At 36.8% G+C, this 13110-nt stretch overlaps 1 protein-coding gene across 1 annotated transcript in view; it reads right to left on the reverse strand.

The window, feature by feature from the left end:
- CSMD1 (CUB and Sushi multiple domains 1) overlaps positions 1-13110 on the reverse strand; it is a 1770408-nt gene that overhangs the window by 424645 nt on the left and 1332653 nt on the right. Inside the window, exons 13-16 of the mRNA XM_075557189.1 lie at positions 7464-7646; positions 6096-6422; positions 5118-5312; positions 65-203 (exon numbers count right to left, since the gene is read on the reverse strand). Of these exons, the coding sequence (XP_075413304.1) occupies positions 65-203; positions 5118-5312; positions 6096-6422; positions 7464-7646 (844 nt within the window). The remainder of the gene's footprint in view (positions 1-64; positions 204-5117; positions 5313-6095; positions 6423-7463; positions 7647-13110) is intronic.

Raw genomic sequence — 13110 nt, forward strand, 5'->3', positions numbered from 1 at the left:
TGATTCCTAGGTTCATATTAAGAAAGAAAAATTAAAAAAAAAAGAAAGAAAAATATTATTTTACCTGTCAAAAGTTATTTTTATGGAGTGTCCTGGTTTTGCTTCAATTATCCATTCACAATTTAAAGAATCTTTATAATATCCTGGCCATCCAGGAGGCAAAATGACTCCACTTGAAGCTGTCAAATGCCCACCACATGGTGCTAAGAAAGAAAATATTGAGAAAGTCATGGTATTAATTAGGCCAAATTAAATATATGACCATAAATCTTAAACTTCAATGGAAACAGAGATTTCTTTTGATATGATGTATTCAAATTATGAAGCAAAACTTATTCCAAAGTAAGCTTTAAAGTCACTGAATACAAATCTATGTATTCTATCTGGAAATGTATGCCTACTGCCACCAAGCAAAATTGTCTCCATCTAAAAGATTTGACACAATTGCTGTGTGCTATATACTTAATGCCACCACTTCTCTGTCAGTGTGTCTTACTGCACTGTGGTGGCTTGTGTGCTACAGGGATGCTGAGAGCTACGTCCTGGGTAGTTCAAAGACCAGCAGGCTCACCCAAAGTGAACAGGTTTCCCAGAGTTTCTAGTCTAAGAATAAACTGTGCAGAAGAAATAGGCTTTCCACCTATGAAATATTAGTTACTGATAAGCTCATGAATAGCAGTGTAACACTGTCAGAGAGAGTGCCACAAGTTGAGCCCCTGAAACAGGAAGGCACTCAAAATATGATTGAGGACGAGTCACTCCCTCCAAGTAGAGTTGGCCGGAGGGATATGGTTGCAGTAAAGCTTCCAAGACCCTCATTTGTTGACAGGGCGTTGATCAAATTGAGAAGAAACCGGTTCAAACACCCATGAATTGTAACTTGGGATGTCCAAAGTCTGAATTTAGGAAAACTAGACATCATCGAAATGAAATGGAATGCTTAAAGATTGATGACCTAGGCATTTCTGAGTTGACATGGACTGGTATTATTAACCACTCTGAATCAGAAAATCCTATTATTTACTATGCATGTAGATAACACAATCAAGAAGAGTGGCATGGCACACTCTTTTTTTATAAGGACATTGCAAAATCAATCTTAAAATATACTACTGTCTGGGGTAGGATTTTATCTATCTGCCCTCAATGAAATCCAGCAAATAAAATTATTAGTCAAATTTTGTGCCACAACCAATAAAGCTAGTGATGAAGATATAATTTTACCAATGTCTTCAACATGAAGTTGACCAAACATGCCATCAAACATGTAATGAAGATTTGTTGATAATTGTTGGTGGTTGAAATGCAAAAGTTGGAAACAAAAAGGAGGGAACAGCAGTTGGAAAATATGATCTTTTGATAGAAATAAGTTTGGAAATCACATGAGAGATTTTTACAAGATCAAAGACTTTATGGTAAATATATACGAGTATATTTAACAACACAGACAGTAACCATACTCATGGATATCTCTAAATGGAATACACAGAAATCAAAATGATTACATCTGTGGGAAATGATGATCATGAAGCTTAATATCAGCAGCTGAAACTAGTTCCAGGATGACTGTGGAACAAACCATCAAGAATCATATTTAGTTCAGGTTGAAGCTGAGAAAAACAAATCCACAAAAGCAAAAATATGATTTTGTTTCTATCCTCCCTAAATGTGGAAACCATCTCAGGAACAAGTGCAATGCATTTAACACCAATGACAGAAGATTGAATGAGTTGTGAAATGTCATCAAGAACATCATTTCTGAAGACAGCAAAGGGCCACCGAAAAGACAGGCAGGAACAATCATTGTGTACGTCACAAGGAACTTGCTAATACTTTCAGAGTAGCTATGGCAAATAGAAGAAATGATCATGTCACAGGGCCGAAGAGAAATTTTTATAGGGCAGCTCAAGAAGAGAAAGAAAACATCAAAATGAAATGTCAAAAAGTTAGAAAACTAAAAAGAATGCCAAGGCATTCAACCGTGTGGACTATAACAAACTATGGATAACCTTGAGAAGAATGGGAATTCCATAACACTTCATTGTGCTAACACGGAAACCTGTGCATGTTGTGTGAACAGAACAAGGGAATGGCTTAAATCCGGAGAGATGTGAGAGAGGGTTATACCTTGTCACCCTACTTATTTGATCTTCATGCTTAGCAAATAATCGGAATAGCTGGATTATATGAAGACAATGTGGCCTCAGGATCTAAAGATGTATTAAAAACCTGTGAGATGTCAATGACTCAAACTTGCTTGCTGAAAGGGAGGCTGACTTGAATCACTTGCTAATGAGGATCAAAGATGGGAGAGACCAAGATCCTCAAACTGGACCAATAGGTTACATCTTGATAAATGTAGAAAAGCTTAATATTGCCAAGGATTTTTCTTGCTTGGGTCCACAAGCAGCGCTTAAGAGACCAAGCTACATATTGCATTTGGTAAATCTGCTACCTAAGACATCTTTAAAATGCCAAAAAAGCAAGTAGGTTACTCTGAGGACTAAAGTGTGTGTGCCTTCCCCAATCCATAGTATTTCCAATTGCCTCACCTGCATATGAAAGTTGGACATTGAAAAAGAAAGATTAAAAAAAAGATGCATTTGAATTCTGGTGCTGATGAAGAACATTGCAAGAACTATGGAGCCCCAGAAGAATAAAGTACAGTCTCCTGCAAGTCGGGCTCTCAGAATGCTCCTTAGAGGCACGGATGACGAGTCTTTGCTTCAAGTCCCTCGAGAAGGACATCCTGCTCGGTCAAGTAGCGGGGCAGCAAAAAAGAGAAAGCCCCTTGACAAGGTGCATTGACACAGGGGCTGCAAAATGAGTGCAAAGCATAAGAATATTTGTGAAGGTGGCACAGGACCAGACAGTGTGGATCTACATGCATTCCATTTCATTTTTTACAACTTCAAACTTCCCTCCATCCATCTTTTGTACATTCCCGGTTCTGATCATTACTTGATGTTTGTAGCTGTTTCTCTCTTTGTGAGCGAGCCACACCACCTAGCAAAGATCCCGAGGACTACTCCCTCCATGTCCTGAAGGCCCACTTTACTTTGAGAAGGCCGCTCTTCCTCGGCCATGTTTGAATACCTTCTGACCTCAGGTGTTCATCTTCAGGCCCGGGCTCTGATAGTACTCTGCTTCTATTCATTAGACTTTCCGTGTCTGACAACGTTTTGAGCCATCTCTTAGGTTTGCAGTGGCTAATTCCTCAGAGTGGACAACGTAGTCCTTCTCCATAGTCTGTTTTTAAAATGGAAGCTCGACTGCGACCTGTTAATTTGGGGCTCCTGCTGCTATTTGAAATAGCAGGAACATAGAACCAGTAAATACCAGCATCACAGGCAAACACAAGTCACCACAGAATGACAGACTAACAGGTGAGTGGTGGCCAACCCATGTTAGCAAATTTCAAAGTGTGTTCCCTTTGTTATTTTGTTTGTTTGTTTTCATTATATCATTGGCCTCTTTTAGTATTTTTCCTATTGTGATTCATAATGTCACTCAGCACCATGTTATTCAGGTCCATCCATATCAAGAGGTGTTTCATAATTTCATGCTTATTTGTAACAATGCATAAGAGTCCATTGTGTGTGTGTATATGTATGTACCAAAGTGTCTTTATCCATTTTTCTACTGATGAGCACTAAGGATGTTTCCATCTTCTTGCTGTAATGAATGTGTGAACATGTCTGTTCAGTTATGATTCTTCTTTAGTATATAAATCCAGCAGAGAGATTTCTGCATCATGTGTCATTTCTATGCCCTGTTTTTGAGTTGGGGACACGTTGCTTTCCACAGTGCTTGTACATATTCTCACTCGCATTGTATGAGAATTCCAGTCTCTCCACAACCCCCCCAGCATTTCATATTTCTGTTTATTTTTTTCCTTGGTTATCATTTTCCCTTGTAAGATGGTATTTTATAGCCATTTCACATCTTCGCTGCTGTTTCCATGGGTCTTTAATTGTGGAATTGAGTAAAATGAAGTACTTGACAATTTATTTATTATGGTGTCACTTATCGGCCCAATTGTAAGAACTGTTGTCTTCTTCCTGTTGTGGAGTAATCCATGCTAGATGCTGTCATCCTTGATCTCAATCAGTAAGTGCTTCAAATCGACTTCACAGAGTGGTCTCATCTGATAGCACGGTGTGGTAGTGAGTTTCCCACTAATCTTGATCTTAGGCTTTTCACAAAGTCCAGATTTTCAAATTAATTTCTCGACATGTAGCTTGAGTACACATGGCGGAAGGATGCAAACCTGATGCATAACTTTCCTAATTTGAAACCAGGTAAAATCCTCTTGCCTGGTTCTGCATGAGCATAATTAGGTATTTAGAAACTTCCATGATTCGCAATGTTATCCATAATTTTCTCTTATCCATACTACTGAATGTATTTGCATAATCAATAAGGTAAAAGTAAATGTCTTTCTTTAAGTCTCTGCTCTAAGCTAACCCCCCCTGACATTATATCTTTCAATCCACAACCCCCTGAATCCAGCTCCCTGCCAAGGGAGGACTGTAGTCACTTTTGAGTTCCTGCAAGAAAATATCACTTATGTGAGAGAATAGAATCCTGTTTGACTCGACTGGAAAACACTCCTGAAGGTCAACAAACAGACATAGGCTTTTCTCTCTTTCTTTTATTTTGTCATTGTTGTTTTTTTTTAATTTTGCTGTTTTGTTTTCCCTATACTGTGTAATGTTAATATTAGTAAATATTTCAAATCTAATAGACAAAATGTTATTTTATTTTTACTTTTAAGTCTATAGTTCTTTGTAATTTACTGAAGATAAATTAAAATATTTTTAATTCATTGTGCAAGGATTATTCTGAGAGGGAACATTTGTGTAAATAGTCTAGAGATTTTTTTAATGAGTCATAATCAGAAGTAATATCTTTCTTGTTTTATCAATTTCTGTCTGGTCTTTTTTACATATACTCATGAACAAATATAGAAAGATTAAGAAGAAAATTAGGTATTTATGTCACCTCTGATTTTAGTTACAAAACAACTAGCTGAAAGCTACATCTTCTATTCAGTTGTTTTTTAAGTTAGATGCATCATTTTAAAGAAAAAGTCTGGAAGGTGCTCGGAGACACACCTTCACACCGGGGAACGGCGGAGCTCCAAACAACATTTCCATCTTGCAGGATGCAGGTGATGCACTCTGACCCGTGGGTTTTGACGAAGCCATCATCGCAGTGGAAAGAGACCGAACTGCCCAGAAGAAACCGATCGCCAAAGCGACGCCCATTGATGGGAATGCCAGGGTCGTGGCACTCATTCTGCCCAAATGCTGGAAACCAAGAGGATGAAATGAAATTCAGTAAAATGCTTGGGTATGAATTATTGTACTGAAGAAATGAAAGAAATACAAACTAGTTGTGCTTTAATTTATCTCCCATATTTAGCTATATGATTAAAAGTTAAATAACTCATTGAATTAATAGGACCAATAGTCAACAGAGAAATAATTTGAGAGAAAGACAAAAAAGTACAGTTATATAAATCATCTAACTATGATACCTTTAGCACTTTACATTATGAAAAGCAATTTTCTAGGGTTAGGGTTAGGAAAAGAAGAAAAAATAGAAAAGCAATTTTCATATGCCTTTAACAAATGAGAAGGAAAATAGTAGGCGACAGAAAGATAATAGATTAAGATATATCTGGTTTGCAACCTTGGCCTGTGCGTTTTATATGAACTTGGGGAGATTACATATTTTAATGATCTGAGCCTAGTCATCTTTGTTTACAAATCAAGATGTATCAAACATATATCACAGAATTGCTGTAACCTTCAATGGAGTAATTGCTGGTAAGTACTAAGCTAAGTGTTGCACAGTTGTAAGCAATCAATAAATGACAAGTTGGTATAACTTATATTAACATATAATATATACAAAGTACCCTATTCTAAAAATGTGATTTTTTTAAGGTTATATGAATGATGCAATATATTTTTCCTGCTCTTACTTTTCATGATTATAAAATATGTGAAGGTTCAGTCTTAAAATTTAGCATACATACTTGGAGTTAAATGGGATTATGCAAATGGTGTTTGCGGATGAGTACTCACTTGTGTACGTGATGTTGAAACCCCTGCCGGTAGTCGAGTGATCAGACTGAAATTCCAAGCGTGCTATGTGCCCACTGCTGGCCAGCTGCGAAGGCACTTCGTTGCCAGAGAAAGTGCCAAGCACAGTCACGTCTGAAATTCCATCATCTTTAACTGCAAGGAAGTCAAACTGAGGTTCCACATCAAAATCATTAAAAATGAGGTGGATTCTGCTTCCTGGTTCAGATATAATCAACCACACACAGTTCATGTTGTTCCCATATTCCTCTGGATAGTTTGGTGACAGGATAATCCCCGAAGGCGCGGTGAAATTGAAGAAACATGAAACTGTGAAGACCAAAGAATGCATGCAATAGTTCAAATCCAATCAAAATTAATTGCAGGAAGCAACTGATTGTTAATTCCACATCCATAAATAACAATTGTTAGCCATTGACTTTGAAAATGGTAATTCAGGACCACAACATTGTCTTTCTTCTATCTTGCAAAGCACAAGCAGAGCCTATACAGAATTATTACAGGCTTATTCAAATGATCCTATCAAATTGAGTGAACATTTTTGACTAGGGTTCTAATAGCCTGCCTTCCATGAAGCAGATATTAATATGAAAATATATGTATGAATCACAGAAACAATTCTTCCAAAATTTAATATTATTTCTAGTCATTATTCTCTTCTGCTTTTTCATGTTTGCCGGGTTTTATTTTATTTTACCCTTTAAAGTTAATATCTCCTAGGTTCATAATGTTTTTTAGTGATAGGATGCATAGTCTTAAATAAATAATATTGAAAATTTCAACATGTTCCACTTGGTCAATGCAAAGTTCTCTTGAAAATTATTTTAAGGATGTGCACTTTAGGATATATAGATTTTTTTCTCTTTTGGAGGAAATAAGATTCCTTATGTATTGTCCAGTTACTGCTGTATTTAGTTATAACAACTCCCCCAAACATTTTATATTGGCTACTGTTAGCCAACAGGCAATTATTCAAAATTCCAAATGTTTCACCTTGGCAAACAACTAGGGTTTTAAGCGGAAGACAATATGAGTCATAAAAAGTCTTCATTGATTATTTATGCCTAACACAGTATATCATTAGAAGCTATTGATTGACTTTCTAGTACAAAATGCTCAACTACATTTACCTAATAGATGTAATACAATCATTAATTGGTTTTAATTAAATTGAGGAAGAAAGAAAAATAGCTCTGGAAAATGCTTTTGTGTGCTTCTGCTAAATGAAGCATGCCTAACTTATGTTGAAAATGACCCTCCCTAAATGTCATGTTTGCGTCTTTCTGTTTCTTCTCCGTTACAAGGCAGTCGGGGAGCCAGAATGGGGTCAAGTCAAAGCACAATACTCACAGACACAACTGGGCTTGTTGCCAGACCACTGGTTGTTCTGCTGGCAAGTGATCACTCTCTCCCCCACCAGCTCAAAGGCAGCCTGGCATTCAAAGGTGAGCAGATCTCCATGAAGAAAGCTGCTGCCTGTCCGCTTCCCATAGGCAGGAATTCCTGGGTCCCCACATCCCCCTTTTTCAATTTCTGAAACCAGGAAACACAAATTGAAAATCAAAAAAATGCAGAAGAAATATTTTTAACTTCTCCATTCAGAAGATAAATAAATTGTTATTTCTGCTGGTCTAACCATGATCAAAACAATGGTTTCCTAGTAAATTCATTCAATGCTTAATTACAACCGACCAGGAAAACAGTGTAATTAAAAGCTTGAGAGAAAGGCATTTTGTTTCTTGTTTTTAAGGGATACAAATGGTATAGAGATGTGTTAGCAATGAATATATTATCATTTCCAAATCGATCTTCTAGGCCCATTTTGTGCCTGTTATCAATAGCTGTTATTACTAAAATGTGAATATTGATTTTGTTTTATTCTATATGTTTCATTCAATTAAACAAAATCAAATGAAAAATTCCCTCTGCAGTGGAATATTTCCATTAATATGTTCACTTGAATAATGTTTTTCTCTTAAATTAATGTTAAAAACCATTTGCAAAACAAAACAAATAAATTTATGGTGTTCAGATGAAAAATATATGCAGAATCCAACCTTGTTTCATTAAAATATAATGTGAGGAATTAGGCATACTAAAGAACCTAAACGATAGATCTAGTTAAACTTTGATCTCTTAGAATTTTTAAAAATCCAAACATTAATACTTGAAATGTGCTATTTATTCACTTAATCATTTTAACAAGTATCTATTGAAGGTCATCAATGTCCCAGGTAGGTGCTGAGAGTAACGAGAAAGGTGAGCAAATCCTTGGACGAGTATGGCTTTTTCAGACTTTGCTTGTTGCCGTGTGAGCTTCCTAAACTCTAAGACAAGCCAAACCCACTGCCTCTGTGTTTCTGATCCTGACACAGAACCCTGCACAGACTTCACAAGACTGCAAACCTTCATGGGAGCGCCATCCTAATCTTTCTTTCACAGAGTGGCTGGGAGCTTTTAGTTGCCAACTTTCTGTCAGTAGCGCCAAGGTCAGCCCATAGCCTCACTAAGGATCCTTGAGAGAGCTTTAGATGAAGGCTTCAGTCTTTCACCCAGCCCATGGCCTTGAAGTCTTCCAGTGTCCACAGTGGTGAGAGAGGAAAGAGTATGAACCTGGAAACTTCATGACATACTTCATAGGGAGTTAATGAGATGGTCCGTGCTGTTTACTTGACTAGGCTATGGTTCTGAGTTGTTTGACAGTGGCCGATTGTTCTATAATATAAAATAATGTATTCACTCACATGATGTAACCTGATGTGAGCAACCAATTAAATAAGTTTTAACAGAGGCTTCCTCTTGAATGTAGCCTACTTACCTTCAGGATATAAATGATTGTTCTAGTAAAGCTTACTCTCTTGATCCTATGTTATTCTGGGAACCTGACCTCTAGACCTTGTGATATAAATATGCAGAAGTCTTCAACCAGCACTTGACCTGCAAATTTCAAGTTCACCAGAGCCTGAAAACCCAGGAACGCACAGAAACCCTCAACCTGAGGTGCAGCCCTGCACCACTGAGAGCCAACTAAAGCCTTAAGCCTGACCTCAGTCTATGAATTTGTCCCTTGCTTTCCCTTACAATTGTGGGAGCCATTTCCTTGAAATTATTTTCTCTCGATAGATACATAGATAAAAAACTATATAGATCTCTATATGTATAGATATACAAACTCATTTTGAATAGTATGTTGTTTATTGATCTTTTATATATCTAATAAAGATGAAAGATTATAACCTTCGGGATGGATCACGACCGAAGGTAAAGAAAACCAAAATCCTTACAACTGGACTAACAGACAACATCCTAATAAATGGAGAAAAGATTGAAATTCTCACACATTTCATTTTGCAAAACGATATTCTGCTTGGTGAAATTAAGAGGAAACTCAACAAAGGAATATCCTTGACCTGGTGGATTGTCACAGTGACCTCAGCAATGGGCTCAAACACAGCAGCCATTGTGAGGATGAGGCGGACCGGGTGGGCTGTCCTTCTGTAGTACATGGGATCACGAAGAGTAAGAACTGCAGAACGGCACTGAAGACAACAAATGCGTGCGTTTATGAACTATACATACACACACATCAATGCATATGTGTGTACTTCAGTTGTTCTGAGCTTTTGTTCCTTTATGGAACACAGTGAGACAATGGACCTACTGTTCTCTTTCAACCTTCAAAACATGGTTTCTGAGCACATTTCTTGGTGCCAGGGTTCAAAGTTCAAGTAAAATTACAATCTTACCATCATGTGATTTATAGTTTAGAAATTATACTGTGATAAATAGCCATCCCTGTACTCTTTGTGAATAAACATCTCATCAACATAATTCTAGATCAACAATAAGCAAAAAACTGTGTTATACAAATGAACCGCTAAAGAAGAAATGCACTGTGTTCTTTATGTATGTGTTGTGCCATTCTTCTTTAGAGCGCTTGTCATCCAGGCAGGAGAAAGCTTACTTAGTGGTTATGTTTGGCTCAGCATAATGAAGGCCCAATCTTAAGGCAATAACCAAGGAGATGCCCAACTTTGGGGACAAATCAGGAGCCCCAGCAGCATTCAGTGCTTATCACACTATTTCTTCACTAGTAAACTTTCCCTACCAGGCTCGTTCCATGTCTTTCCCATTTTAATTTCCATTTCCTTTAAGTAACCCTCACTAGTATTAGTCCTCAATTCTTATAAAAATATCCAAAACGAGATAAAGAAAAAGTCCCTTCAACTAGAACTTTAGTTAGGAACGGTACTTACCTTTTCTAGCTATTTATTATCATAGCAAATGAAATAATGGAACATTTTAAGGTTTATATATAAATGTATTTAATAATAACGAAATGTTTTTTTAGAATTAGAAGCCATTGCATTTTGAAAAGAATGAGCCATTTTTTTTATTATAGGAAAGTTGAAAAAGCAGACTCCTCCTTTGTCTTGCTTTTAGCCACTTAACTCCAACCTTGTCTATGGGAAGCTCCATGCACAAGCAATAAAAATTCTGAAATTCAGAATTCCCCAGTGCTTTCCAATAAGCAACTTAGCTACACTGTGAAGAACTTGACTAGAGCTGGTGGGAAAAAGCCAGTGTCAAACAAGGGCGTGAACAATATCTGAATAAGAATCAGTCACTGATGTGCACACATTCTAGCCTACCAGAAAGGTTTGAAGGGTGAGCATTTCTTCTGAGAATCACGATGGAGTTATAACCCAACGTTAACCATTCTTCCCCAGCAGAAAGGGACCCTATTGGTGGTGTTAAACAAGTTTAGATTGCTCACCACCATGTTGTCAGTTCAAAACCTCTCAAACAAAAAAAAAGATGAAGTTATCTGATTCTGTAAAGCTTTCTGCCTGAGAAACCCTGCCGAGGATTACCTGGGGACCCACATCATGCATTGCCTTTCTCAAACACGCCTTTTCTTTCTCCACGCCCTAGGACTTGGGAAGCATTACGTACCGAGACATCCAGAGGAAGATATTATTTTTAATCAAAACACCAATGGCACTGTTTCTTAACCTCCGACACTAAGTTACCATTAGATAAATATGCAACACAAATGGTATCTAAAGAAAAAGTTATCTCATGCTTAGTTTTTAGGAAATAAAGTAGAAATAAGGTGGTTTCTAAAATATTCTTTGCTGGATAAATTAGGAGTTAAATATTTAAAGATAGTGATAAAAAGAAATGCCATTTCAGAAAAAAATGTGAGGTATTACTAAAAGAGTTTTCATATAAGTAAATGTGGTCATTTTATTGATAGGCCTGGCTCTAATAGGCACCCAGTTGTTTGTTCAAACACTAGTCTAGTTATTGTGCAGCTGTTGGATCGACGTGGCTAGCATTTACAATCAGATGACATCAAGTAAAGGAGGCCATCAACATAACAAGAATGCTATTGGGCTTCATCCAATCATTTGAAGTTCTCAAAAGAAAAACATGAGGTTACCTAAAGGAAAATATTTCTGTCTCCAGGCTTTAATATAGAAATCCTGTCTGCACATCTAACCTGTAGTCCTGCCCTATTGCTTTCAAATTGACTGGCTCCCAAAATAGTGCAACCTAATTACTTAATATGTTTTATACATATGAAGAAACTTCAAGACATTTGTGGGAAAATAGAATTATATATATATGTATATATATATATATACATACATACAAATACACACACATATACATGTCCACACACACATATGGGCTCCACAGAGTTCATGAGAAACTTATTCTTTTTCAATTCCATGCTTCCTTACACTTTTGGAAGCTGCCACAAATGTATGGGAACATGGGCTTCCGTCAGTCTGAACCAGCCCCGTGGCCACTGATGACTATGAATTGACATTATAAATATATGAAAGTCAAACTGATTTCTCCCAACTATCTCTGAAGTAATACGATCATTTTCTTCTGTGTTTTCTCACATGGTCTATATTTCTCAGACATAGGAAGATATTTAAAAGTATTTCCAGATATTGTATCCAATTTCGAAATAAAAAACATATACCAGAACAATTTTAAAGATATTTTCTACACTGGTAAAGATTCTTGTTTTGATACCAACATTCCAAAATAAAGGTTAAATTATTGAATCTTTTTAATAAACACAATAAAATGGGATTAACTCATTTACATTCATATCCGATTTTGTATTTTTATGAAAAGTAATAATTTGTAGACGTAAAATCTAGCAACCCAAACCACAAACTATCATTTTAGCTTTTTGCTAATTAGTAAATTTCATTCTCTCTTTGTTATCTATAATCCAGGAATAGTGCAATTTCTTTTAGTGCCTTTGGTAGCCTCTCGGTTCAGTCTCTGCATCTGGTGCAAACATTTCCCTGCACCTCCTCTTCCCTGTCACTGATCCCATAGCCTGATTAAGGTTGAATGTAGATTGCAGGTCCTCAGACAGAGTGTTGTCATGTGCTCTCACAGCTTCTTCTTTCTACCTTGCTTTGCTATAGGCTTGCTACTCTGCATTATTAGCTGTAATTTAATGCAAACCCGGAGAATATTGTAACTCAGTCTATGTTGCTATCGATTAAATATTCAGTGCCTATTTAAGCAACCAACACAGGCTAGACCTTTTAAAACTTTAATGAATACCACATATTTCCTTACTTATATGTGCATTGCATATATATACATGCACATGTGTAATGTAGTTCCTTAACCCATTAGATTTCTCAGTCATGCATACATAAGATATTGATCTACAGTGATTTAAAATGTACATTTTATTGTCCAAAGAGAAAAAGAATATCTATATTGCTAATAATATTGATGGATTTATGCAGAAGTAAAAGCCGTATGTATCAATATTCTAATATGTTCTTGGCATTTTGATGAAGCCTAGTAACTAGTAAGGCGCCTGGTGGAGTAGGGGCTACATATCGCCTAGAAACTGCGGATCAGCAGTCACAGCTCAGTTTTGCTCCTTGAGTAAAGTGTGGTTCTCTGCACCAGTAAAGACTTGAACCTCAGGAACCCTCAGGGGCGC

The sequence above is a fragment of the Tenrec ecaudatus genome, chromosome 8 (assembly GCF_050624435.1).
Source record: "Tenrec ecaudatus isolate mTenEca1 chromosome 8, mTenEca1.hap1, whole genome shotgun sequence".
NCBI classification, from domain to species: Eukaryota; Metazoa; Chordata; class Mammalia; order Afrosoricida; family Tenrecidae; genus Tenrec; species Tenrec ecaudatus.